The 13,036-nt window shown below is 46.3% G+C and overlaps 1 protein-coding gene across 1 annotated transcript in view; it reads left to right on the top strand.

Annotated features, from left to right (window-relative positions):
• Nucleotides 1-8,202, top strand: part of fam171b (family with sequence similarity 171 member B) — a 28,198-nt gene extending 19,996 nt beyond the window's left edge. Inside the window, exons 7-8 of the mRNA XM_061985354.1 lie at nucleotides 2,227-2,350; nucleotides 2,428-8,202. Coding sequence (XP_061841338.1) covers nucleotides 2,227-2,350; nucleotides 2,428-3,706 — 1,403 coding nt within the window. The 3' untranslated portion in view covers nucleotides 3,707-8,202. The remainder of the gene's footprint in view (nucleotides 1-2,226; nucleotides 2,351-2,427) is intronic.
• Nucleotides 8,203-13,036: the final 4,834 nt, after the last annotated feature.

The raw sequence follows: 13,036 nt of genomic DNA, 5'->3' as shown, positions 1-13,036 counted from the left end.
GACAGTGGCTTTCGGAAGTGTTCCTGAGCCCATGTGGTGATATCCTTTACACACTGATGTCAGTTTTTGATGCAGTACCGCCTGAGGGATTTAAGGTCACGGGCATTCAATGCTGGATTTCAGGCTTGCTGCTTACATGCAGTGATTGCTGCAGATTCTCTGAACCCTTTGATGATATTACGGAGCGTAGATGGTGAAATCCCTAAATTCCTTGCAATAGCTTGTTGAGAAATGTTGTTCTTAAACTGCTGCACAATTTGCTCACGCATTTGTTGACAAAGTGGTGACCCTCGCCCCCATCCTTGTTTGTGAATGACTGAGCATTTCATGGAAGCCAATCATGGCACCCACCTGTTCCCAATTAGCCTGTTCACCCGTGGGATGTTCCAAATAAGTGTTTGATGAGCATTCCTCAACCTCCTCAGTCTTTTTTGCCACTTGTGCCAACTTTTTTGAAACCTGTTGCAGGCATCAAATTCCAAATGAGCTAATATTTGCAAAAAATAACAGAGTTTTCCAGTTTGAACGTTAAATGTCGTGTCTTTGCTGTCTATTCAATTAAATATAGGTTGAAAAGGATTTGCAATTTATTGTATTCTGTTTTTAGTTACCATTTACACAACGTACCAACTTCACTGGTTTTGGGTTTTGTATAATCTGCCCCATTGTTGAAATATTAAAAAAAAAAAATTTAGTAGTGTAGGGCAACACATGGAATTTTTCCAGTGTTTAAAGGGGAACATTATCACCAGACCTATGTAAGCGTCAATATATACCTTGATGTTGCAGAAAAAAGACCATATATTTTTTTAACCGATTTCCGAACTCTAAATGGGTGAATTTTGGCGAATTAAACGTCTTTCTATTATTTGCTCTCGGGGCGATGACGTCACGTTGTGACGTCACATCGGGAAGCAATCCGCCATTTTCTCACTTTCGTCGGTGTGTTGTCGGAGGGTGTAACAACACCAACAGGGACGGATTCACGTTGCACCAGTGGCCCAAAGATGCCAAAGTGGCAAGAAATTGGACGAAATCTGTTCAAAATACGAGGCTGTGGGGAAAGCCGACGAAATGGTCAGTCGTTTGTTCCGCACACTTTACCGATGAAAGCTATGCTACGACAGAGATGGCAAGAATGTGTGGATATCCTGCGACACTCAAAGCAGATGCATTTACAACCATAAAGACCCTAGCTTCCCTGGCCTGCTGACATCAACTCCAAAACTGGACAAATCAGCTTTCAGGAAAAGAGGGCGGATGAGGGTATGTCTACAGAATATAGGGAATAAGCGGTAGAAAATGGATGGATGGATTATACATAAACTGTGTTTACCAATAATTTAGCTTAAAAACATTTATTTTTTTCAATCATTCGAGTACATTTGGGTAGTCTTGTGTAATGCAGTATTTTGTGTCTATTTAGGTATGGTTAACCTGAGTGCTGAAATCGTGGAAAAATATATGTTCTTAGCGTGCCTGAAATGGGCTGTCTGCACTCTCAAAGTGCATGTTGTTGCCAAATGTATTTCATATGCTGTAAACCTAGTTCATAGTTGTTAGTTTCCTTTAATGCCAAACAAACACATACCAATCGTTGGTTAGAAGGCGATCGCCAAATTCGTCCTCGCTTTCTCCCGTGTCGCTGGCTGTCGTGTCGTTTTCGTGGGTTTCGCTTGCATACGGTTCAAACCGATATGGCTCAATAGCTTCAGTTTCTTCTTCAATTTCGTTTTCACTTCCTGCCTCCACACTACAACCATCCGTTTCAATACATGCGTAATCTGTTGAATCGCTTAAGCCGCTGAAATCCGAGTCTGAATCCGAGCTAATGTCGCTATAGCTTGCTGTTCTTTCCGCCATGTTTGTTTGTATTGGCATCACTATGTGACGTCACAGGAAAATGGACGGGTGTATATAACGATGGTTAAAATCAGGCACTTTGAAGCTTTTTTAGGGATATTGTGTGATGGGTAGATAGGCTCCAGCGTCCCCCGCGACCCCACAAGGGAATAAGCGGTAGAAAATGGATGGATGGATGGGTAAAATTTTGACAAAAACTTCAAAAAAATATAATAAGCCACTGGGAACTGATTTTTAATGATTTTAACCCTTCTGAAATTGTGATAATGTTCCCCTTTAATAAAACATGCTTTTATTTTATTTGGCACCGATTCGGTAGAATCACCCTTGTACAGGCACTAAAGCTTTCTCTTAATATATTAGATCACCCCAGCTATGGAATCTCCTTGGATTTCATGTCATACCACGCACTCCTGTTGGTGGGAATACTGGCAGGAACGCTGCTTGTTGTGATTGTATTTCTATCACTGCTGTTGTGTCACTGCGGGTAAGAAATAAGATGCATTGGAGTAAATATCACCCAAGTGTATGTTTCGAGAATAATGAATCACATTTTTTTTCCAGCAGCTCCCACCGAGAGCCCAGGAGAATGCGAGCCCGTTTTTCAAAGCTCACGGTGGTGAAAAAAGACCAAACCACCTCCATGCACATGGAGGAGGGTCTGCTGTTCCACTCAGGAGAGAACATGCTGGCTTCCTGTAGCGTGCAGTGTGACCCGTCATCCACCCCGAGGCACAAAGCCAACTACAACATCTACGTGGAGGATCCGGCCGGTCGCTCGGCAGCCGGTCTTTACGAGAACGTTTCAGCAGACCGCATCAAAGTCCCCCCTCATCCTCACTACATCAACAACGAGGAAGCGTCTCGACTTCGGGACAGAGTGGACCAGGACCGCTGCAACATCAACTCCGACGGCTTCTTTCCAGACAAGCTGCGTCATATCTACAACCAGCCGGTGGCCATCATCCAGGCACCGGATGTCTTCGGCGGTCAGGAGTCCGGCTGCAAGTCTGCCACGTTCCCTCGCAACGGGAACGAGTTTGATTCTCACTCAGAGGCTCCGAGTAAGGATGGCTACGCCCAAACGCTCGTCAAAGTCCGAAACGGCCAACAGCAAGGCGACCAAGATGAGCCCAAGCCTCTAGAGACTCCTCCGTCGAGCCAAGGGCCTCCTGGTGCTGGCTGGGGTCGCTATGGTAACCTTCTTGAGTCCTCCGTGTCAGTGCCAGGAACCCTCAATGAGGCAGCCGGGATGGAAGGCTTCGGCGGTGGCGTTCCAAGAGAGCTCCAGTTGATCTCCGAGCACACTTTGTTGGAGTTGAGCCGGGGCAAACCCTCGTCGTCCCACCCCAGGGCCTGGTTCGTCTCCTTGGACGGAAAACCGGCCGCCCAGGTGCGCCACTCCATCATTGAGCTGCAGAACCGCCACCGCCCTACCAGCAGCAACGACACCAGCCTGGACTCGGGGGTGGACATGAACGAGCCTCTGCATAGCATCCGTGAGTCGGAGCGGGAAAGGCCGTCGCTCAGGGCCTTCTCGCTCCCGCACCACGGCAGGAGGTACGGCGAAGAGCAGGACCTGAGCAGCAGCGAGAGCGGCACCACCGCCACCTGCACGCCAGAAGACCCCTCCCTCAGGAACATCCTGGACGGAAGCAGCGGGGCTATTTCCAACATTCCCGAGGAGCAAGACGGGATGGACACGTCCAGCACTCAGGAAGACAGCGAGGCAAGAGGGACGCCACCGCCGCGCCGCTTGAGGAAAGGAAGGGAAAAGGTGAAATCGGGAAAAAGGAGTACAAAGCCAATACGAGAGGGACGGCCCCTGACCAAGCGTCGCTAGAGCAGCCCGCCTGCTCGTCCTCTTTGTGTGATCGTACAAAAAGACGGATAACATCGAGTACCCGCAAACACCAGCAAGATTCCTCTCAAGAAGGTGCCTTCTTTCTGCCTTCCACCATGAAGTGTTCTAAAACTGGTGAGTCTGCAGGACGGACACAACACGGGACGACGTTTGTAGTGCACTTATCCTCGCCTGTCATGATCCGTTACCCGGGTCGTGGCCATACTTGCCAACCCTCCCGATTTTCCCGGGAGACTCCCGGGGCAACCATTCACCCGAATTTCTCCCGATTTCCACCCGGACAACAATGTTTGGGGCGTGCCTTAAAGGCACTGCCTTTAGCGTCCTCTCTCACCTGAAACCTTCACCCCTTAATGCTGTCCAGGCGTCCACTTTTCCTCCATATAAACAGCGTGCCGGCACAGTCACATAATAATGTAGCGTTGGACGGGTTTAACAATGGTCTTTACTCGAAGATGTCAAAAAATGCTGACACGTTGTACGATCTTTTAACTTATTTAATGATAACGTTAATTTCAAGCACACACACAAGTGAATGCAATTCATACTTGGTCAACAGCCATACAGGTCACACTGAGGGTGGGCGTGTAAACAACTTTAACACTGTTACAAATATGCGCCACACTGTGAACCCACACCAAACAAGAATGACAAACACATTTCGGGAGAACATCCGCACCGTAACACAACATAAACACAACAGAACAAATACCCAGAACCCCTAACTCTTCCGGGACGCTACAATAACATCTAGGGCTTTTGGAGCTCAGTGCACAACTGCACACACGACAAGAAGGAGACGAAGCAGAAGAACAAAGAAGAGACATGGCGACCACGAGTAAGAAGAAGAAGTACGCTTGCAAGTTCCAAAATGATTGGGAAAAATAATTTAATTTCATCCAGGACAGCTCGAAGGGGAAGGGGTATGCTGCCTGCACCTCAACCCCGCGCCCCCAACCACGCCCTAACACCCCCTGCCCCTCATCTCCCGAATTCGGAGGTCTCAAGGTTGGCAAGTATGGTCATGGCATCATTTATGTGTAGTAAGTTTCCTAAGGGGCAGCACGGTGGAAGAGGGGTTGGTGCGTCTGCCTCACAATACGAAGGTCCTGAGGTCAATCCCGGGCTCGGGATCTTTCCGTGTGGAGTTTGCATGTTCTCCCCGTGACTGCGTGGGTTCTACTCCGGCTTCCTCCCACCTCCAAAGACATGCACATGCATGTGTGAATGTGAGTGTGAATGTTGTCTGTCTATCTGTGTTGGCCCTGTGATGAGGTGGCGACTTGTCCAGGGTGTACCCCGCCTTCCGCCCGAATGCAGCTGAGATAGGCTCCAGCACCCCCCCGCGACCCGAAAGGGACAAGCGGTAGAAAAATGGATGGATGGATAGTTTCCTATGTTTTAGTCTGTTTCCTGGGTGCAGCCTCTTTCCTTTTGTTTACTGTTGGTTTCCATGGACACTGATTCTCCTCACCTGTCTTAGTTTAGCAATGAGTCTTCCCACCAGGTGTTTTGGTTCGATCACTCCCCTTTATGGTTTTCTGTCACCCAGCACGAGTTTCTGGGTCAATGTTTGCTATACGCAACAATTACGTCCCTTCTAGTTTTTTCTCCGAGCTCAAGCATATTTTTCTACACGCTCCTCCTCCTCGCTGTTCACTATTTGTTTGACTATTTGGTGCAGCTCGGTTGGTAGAGTGGCCGTGCCAGCAACTTGAGGGTTCCAGGTTCGGTCCCCGCTTCCGCCATCCTAGTCACGGCTGTTGTGTCCTTGGGCAAGACACTATACCAGTGGTTCTTAACCTGGGTTCGATCACTAAGGGTTCGGTGAGTCGGCTTCAGGGGTTCGACAGAGCCTCCGCCGCGGAGGTCAAGACACGACCGACTCATCGTGTAAACAAAAACTTCTCCCAAACAATGTTCCCTCTATTTTTCCATATGCGTGAGGAAACGCAAAAACTCCTTGAGCATTCAGTGGAGCACATGTGAGCGACGTCAGACCTGCAGCACACCTGTCCCAAACCTGACTAAATAACAAGTTCAATGTTTTATTATTATAATCAAATGACAGCGGTCATTTCCATGAGATTATTTTCTAATATAAGTGTTTTGGCCCACTTACAATAACAAAAAATATTGTTTTTCATGAGCTGTGTACTAGTATTATATGTCTGGGTGGGGGGTCCTGCTTTGGAAATAATGTGTACCCCTTTCAGATATCGCATTTAGTTCCCACTAAAACATTCACATGTTGCACAATGAGATGTAAACATGGAATCATGTGTACATTCCTGTAATTTTCCGTTTGTAAAATATATCTTTAATAGTATTTCTTTAATATAATAGCATGAGCTGTGTACTAGTATTATATGTCTGGGTGGGGGGTGTTATGATCCGCTGCCCGGATCATATTTTCGTTTACGTTTTCAAGGTACTTGTGTTTTTTGTTAGTTTTGGACACCTTGAGTGCCTGTTTGGTACACCTGAGTTTGTTGCCATGGCTGCTTATTGTTTTCACCTGCCGCGTGTGTTCCCGACGCGCACCTGTTGGTCATCACTGACATTATTATTTAAGCCTGCCTTCCCTGTCATTCTGTCTTGCTTCCTAGTTTGCTTTTTGCAACAGTAGACGACTTTTGTTCTTGCTCTGTACCTGCTAGCTTCCACGCTAGACTCATTTTTACCTTCTAGCTCCCACGCTAGCTCTTTTAGTTTTTGCCTTCCGTGCTATGAGCACGTTTTTGTTTGTTCCAGTATAATTTATTAATTAAATAAATACTTTCTTACCTGCACGCTGTGTCTGACGCCCGTCTGCATTCCTGAGAGAACGAGCCCCGCATCACCATGCGCCCCGGTCGTCACAGTAGGAAGCAAGCCAGAATGACAGGGAAGGCAGGCTTAAATAATAATGTCAGTGATGACCAACAGGTGCGCGTCGGGAACACACGCGGCAGGTGAAAACAATAAGCAGCCATGGCAACAAACTCAGGTGTACAAAACAGGCACTCAAGGAGTCCAAAACTAACAAAAAACACAAGTACTTTGAAAACGTAAACGACAATATGATCCGGGCAGCAGATCATAACAGGGGGTCCTGCTTTGGAAATAATGTGTACCCCTTTCAGATATCTCATTTAGTTCCCACTAAAACATTCACATGTTGCACAATGAGATGTAAACATGGAATCATGTGTACATTCCTGCAACTTTCCGTTTGTAAAATATATCTTTATTAGTATTTCTTTAATATAATAACATCATTTTATGATTACGGTTCGGGTTCGGTGAATGCGCATATGAAACTGGTGGGGTTCGGTACCTCCAACAAGGTTAAGAACCACTGCACTATACCCACCTGCTCCCGGTGCCACCCACGCTGGTTTGAAATGTAACTTAGATATTGGATTTCACTATGTAAAAGCGCTTTGAGTCACTAGAGAAAAGCGCTATATAAATATAATTCACTTCACTTGCCATGCGTCGAAGACGTAACAGATTCACCCAGCCACTAGTGTTGGGTGACAGAAAACTATAAAGGGGAGTTATCAACCAAAACACCTGGTGGGAACACTGATTGCTAAACTAAGACAGGTGAGGAGAATCAGTGCCCATGGAAACCAACAGTAAACAAAAGGAAAGGGGGTGCATAGAGGAAACCGAATAAAACATCGGAAACTACTAAACATAAATTACGCCATGACCCGGGTAACGGATCTTGACATCGCCAGGTAATATACTGCTCCATTTTGTCCTCCAAAAGAGACTTCTTGGTTTGTGGGTTTAAATAGTATAACTCATATAAACTGTTACTTTAATGTGCATGAAATTGTATTTTTTTTTGGTGTAGTTGTTAGGGTACTCATAGTAGCCACATCACAAAAACCACATCGGTATGTTTTTTTTTCTTTGTTCAACTTTACATTTTGTGCCTTGAAGATTTGCTTGGAGCATTTCTAGACTTATTCCCGCGTGTAAACAAAATGTTACGTCCATCCAGGATTCATGTCGTGGCACAATTCCCGTTCCAGCAATATTTACTGCGAAATAGATGTTTGAAAAAGCTTGACCAAATGTAGTCTTCCTTTTGTGCGTTCAAGCCCGGTTTGTGTGTAAATAGTACCAACAGCTTCTGTTCTGTGACTGTGATATTGTTTGTTTTGTGCTGTATTTACCGGTACACTTAAAGAATGAATGGTTCCAAAAATATGTTTTAATAAGCATGACATTTATTGTTTTTGTTTTTTTTTATAGTGAAGAAAGTGAAGAGAAGATTGTTTTTAAATGTAGCAACAAGTTGAGCACTTGGTCAGCAGACTTACGAAGAAGCTGCAATACACAGTAGTCGTTGCTCCTGTTTAACTTGCTGAATGTATTTGTGTATTTAACTTTCTTCTCTTGTTCGCCGGTGATTTGTGTATTTCTTTGTGTGTTTTAAATTATTAAACATATTTCAAACGCTTCAGTCGTTAGACTTGCTCAGTGCAACCTTCAGATTCCAGTGCGGGTACGCACTCGTAAACTTAAAAAAATGCGTCATGTTCTGGACAATGGAGGGCCAAATAAGACAAGATTCTTAAATATAAATACATATTTAAATAGTTATGTCAGGTTCAAACACTGATGATATCTATTAAACAAGAAAAGAGGCAAAGAATTAAACAGAGACAGAATTCAATTTGGACTCAATATTTTGAGGAGAGTCGCCCTGACATTGTATCCTTCTACAATATCCAGCATGCTCTGCCAAAAGATTGCACTCCTTCTTTATTTGACTTTCTCCTCCCATCTGACCACCGCTTCCACTTCAAGAGGGAAGTGGGTCGTAAACATCGTTGCCTTTGGCTACAGAATAGTTCAAAAGAAGAGGTCGTCAAATAGTTCAAAGAGAGTTCCATAAAATAGTTCAAAAAGAGTTCGTAAAATAGTTCAAAAAGAGTTCCATAAAATAGTTCAAAAAGAGTTCGTAAAATACTTCAAAAGAGTTCGTCTGGAAATTGGGCAGATCCTGTCATCTCTCCGCTTTGAAGTCCTTGGGTTAGAACAATATCTGTCACGACTGGGACTATGGCGGGGTTTGTTCTCCCGAGGTGCAAGTGATTTGGACCAGACATGGCGTGAAGGTGAATACATGATTTATTTTAACACTATATATCAAAAAGGAACAAACGAAAAGCGCGCACAGTGGCGCAGAAACAATGTGGCTATAAAAACAAATACTTGCACAAAGGCAGAAACTATCATCAATCAATCAATCAATCTTTATTTATATAGCCCTAAATCACAAGTGTCTCAAAGGGCTGCACAAGCCACAACGACATCCTCGGTACAAAGCCCACATAAGGGCAAGGAAAAACTCACCCCAGTGGGACGTCGATGTGAATGACTATGAGAAACCTTGGAGAGGACCGCATATGTGGGTAACCCCCCCCCTGTAGGGGAGACCGAAAGCAATGGATGTCGAGTGGGTCTGACATAATATTGTGAGAGTCCAGTCCATAGTGGATCCAACATAATAGTAAGAGTCCAGTCCATAGTGGGGCCAGCAGAACACCATCCCGAGCGGAGACAGGTCAGCAGCGCAGAGATGTTCCCAGCCGATGCACAGGCGAGCGGTCCACCCCGGGTCCCGACTCTGGACAGCCAGCACTTCATCCATGGCCACCGGACCTGTGCCCCCCCCCCCTCAAGGAAAAGGGGAGCAGAGGAGAAAAGAAAAGAAACGGCAGATCAACTGGTCTAACAGGGGGGCTATTTAAAGGCTAGAGTATACAAATGAGTTTTAAGATGGGACTTAAATGCTTCTACTGAGGTAGCATCTCTAATTGTTACCGGGAGGGCATTCCATAGTACTGGAGCCCCAATAGAAAACGCTCTATAGCCCGCAGACTTTTTTTGGGCTCTGGGAATCACTAATAAGCCGGAGTTCTTTGAACGCAGATTTCTTGCCGGGACATATGGTACAATGCAATCGACAAGATAGGACGGAGCTAGACCGTGTAGTATTTTATACGTAAGTAGTAAAACCTTAAAGCTATGAACAACAAAAAACACTAACTGTGGCATTAATAAACAAAAACTTACTTGGCTTGGACTAAAGTAGCAGCATGAAGGATGGACATGAAAACAAGTGTCAGGAATGTACAGTGCATGAATGTGGGATGTCGCCAGCAAGACAAACTGAAAACAATGAACTTAAATACTACAGACATGATTAACGAAAACAGGTGCGTGACTCAAAACGTGAAACAGGTGAAACTAATGGGTAACCATGGAAACAAGACAAGGGAGTGAAAAGCCAGAAACTAAAGAGTCCAATAACTAAACAAAACAAAACATGACTAATACAAAACATGGTCACACAGACATGACAATATCTTCCTGTTGTTTACCATACATGAAAGAACACAGAAAACCCTTCATGTGGCTCTCCCCCTTACACAGTGGAGTGTAAGGGGGAGCGGTATAGCTCGGTTGGTAGAGCGGCCGTGCCAGCAACTTGAGGGTTGCAGGTTCGATCCCCACTTCCGCCATCCCAGTCACCGCGGTTGTGTCCTTGGGCAAGACACTTTACCCACCTGCTCCCAGTGCCACCCACACTGGTTTAAATGAAACTTAGATATTGGGTTTCTCAATGTAAAGCGCTTTGAGTCACTTGAGAAAAAGCGCTATATAAATGTAATTCACTTCACGTCACAATTTTACGAGCCTTCTTCTTGGTAGGTTTGAAAGACAGCTCCCTTCCCCCTGCTAGGAACTCAATGTAATACAAAGTTTTTGTGATAATTTAGAAACAATTATTCTAACAAGTTATTTAAATGTATCAGTAATTAATTATACAAATGTGCTTAATTTAATGTTAAATTACATTTAATTATTTAATAATGTAAAATGTAAAACTCCTCAACCTTCCCGGTAAGGTCTATACAGGTGAACTGGAGAAGAGGCTACGCCGGATAGTCGAACCTCGGATTCAGGAGAAAGTGTGTTTTTCGTTATGGTCGTGGAACGGTAGACCAGCTCTGTACTCTCGGCAGGGTCCTTGAGGGTGCATGGGAGTTTGCCCAACCAGTCTACATGTGCTTTGTGGACTTGGAGAAGGCATTCGACCGTGTCTTTCGGGAAGTCCTGTGGGGAGTGCTCAGAGAGTACGGCGTATCAGACTGTCTGATTGAGGCAGTCCGCTCCTTGTACAATCAGTGTCAGAGCTTGGTCCGCATTGCCGGCAGTAAGTCGGACCCGTTTCCAGTGAGGGTTGGATTCCGTCAAGCCTGCCCTTTGTAACAGATTCCGTTCATAACTTTTATGGACATAATTTCTAGGCGCAGTCAGGGCGTTGAGGGAACCCGGTTTGGTGGATGCAGGATTAGGTCTCTGCTTTTTGCAGATGATGTGGTCCTGATGGCTTCATCTGGCCAGGATCTTCAGCTCTCACTGGATCAGTTCGCAGCCGAGTGTGAAGCGACTGGGATGAGAATCAGCACCTCCGAGTCCGTGGTTCTCGCCCGGGAAAGGGTGGAGTGCCATCTCCGGGTTGGGGAGGGGATCTTGCCCCATGTGGAGGAGTTCAAGTACTTCAGAGTCTTGTTCACGAGTGAGGGAAGAGTGGATCGTGAGATCGACAGGCGGATCGGTGCGGCGTCTTCATTAATGCGGACGCTGTATCGATCCGTTGTGGTGAAGAAGGAGCTGAGGGAAAGCTATCAATGTACCGGTCGATCTGCATTCCCATCCTCACCTGTGGTCATGAACTTTGGGTTATGACTGAAAGGACAAGATCACGGGTACAAGCGGCCGAAATGATATAGGGTGAGAATCTATGCCATCCGGGGGTAGCTCAAAGTATAGCCACTGCTCCTCCACATGGAGAGGAGCCAGATGAGGTGGTTCGGGCATCTGGTCAGGATGCCACCCGAACGCCTCCCTGGGGAGGTGTTTCGGGCATGTCCGACCGGTAGGAGGCCACCGGGAAGATCCAGGACACGTTGGAAAGACAATAGCTGTGTCCCAATTCAGGGTCTGCATCCTTCAGAGGACCCGGCCTACGCAGCCTCAGAAGGCTGGACCTCCGGAGGCACCTCCGAAGGATGCGTCACCCATTGTTAAATGGGACAGTCTCGCCTGCGGAGGATACTTACATTTGAAAGTGTATTCGCTGCCGGTGCCGCTGCTTGTATTTGCCGCCATTGTCAAAAAGATCCGGGTTGAACAAAAGCGCAAAGCATCTTTGGATATGGGAGGCCACGAAGGATAGTCGCGGTGCATCCTCCTAATACAGGGAAAAGGAGGGCACATTCGTCGGCTGCATTTGGAGGAGCCTTCGAATTTGAATCAATCGGGACAGCCTTCGCGCAGCGTTGTGACGTAAGCGGCCTTCATATTCGCTCTTCGAAGGATGCAGACCCTGAATTGGGACGCAGCTTGTGTCTCCCGGCTGGTCTGGGAACGCCTCGGGATCCCCCGGGAAGAGCTGGACGAAGTAGCTGGGGAGAGTCTGGGCTTCTCTCATACTTGCCAACCCTTCCGATTTTTCCGGGAGACTCACGAATTTCAGTGCCCCTCCTGAAAATCTCCCGGGGCAACCATTCTACCGAATTTCTCCCGATTTTCACCCGGACAACAATATTAAGGGCGTGCCGTGATGGCACTGCCTTTAGAGTCCTCTACAACCTGTCGTCGCGTCCGCTTTTTCACCATACAAACAGCGTGCTGGCCCAGTCACATGTTGTATGCGGCTTCTGCGGACACACGTCAGTGACTGCAAGACATACTTGATCAACAGCCATACAGGTCACACTGAGGGTGGCCGTATAAACAACTTTAACACTGTTACAAATATGCGCCACACTGTGAACCCACACCAAACAAGAATGACAAACACATTTCGGGAGAACATCCGCACCGTAACACAACAGAACAAATACCCAGAATCCCTTGCAGCCCTAACTCTTCCGGGCTACAATATACACCCCCGGTACCACCAAACCCCGCCCCCAACCCCGCCCACCTCAACCCTGAATTCGGAGGTCTTAAGGTTGGCAAGTATGGCTTCTCTGCTTAGGCTGCTGCCCCCGCGACCAGACCTCGGATAAGCGGAAGAAAATGGATGATGTAATAAATTATTGACAAACTATTTAATGTATGATTTCATTAATTAATTACATATTTGAGTAATTATTACAATATATAAAATATGTATTTATTTAGACCCTGTGATGAGGTGGCGACTTGTCCAGGGTGTACCCCGCCTTCCGCCCGATTGTAGCTGAGATAGGCTCCAGCGACCCCGAAAGGGACAAGCGGTAGAAAATG

Source organism: Nerophis lumbriciformis, linkage group LG23 (genome assembly GCF_033978685.3).
Source record: "Nerophis lumbriciformis linkage group LG23, RoL_Nlum_v2.1, whole genome shotgun sequence".
NCBI lineage: Eukaryota > Metazoa > Chordata > Actinopteri > Syngnathiformes > Syngnathidae > Nerophis > Nerophis lumbriciformis.
The sequence above is the reverse complement of the archived record's forward strand: the minus strand, read 5'-3'. Positions and strand labels throughout refer to the sequence as shown.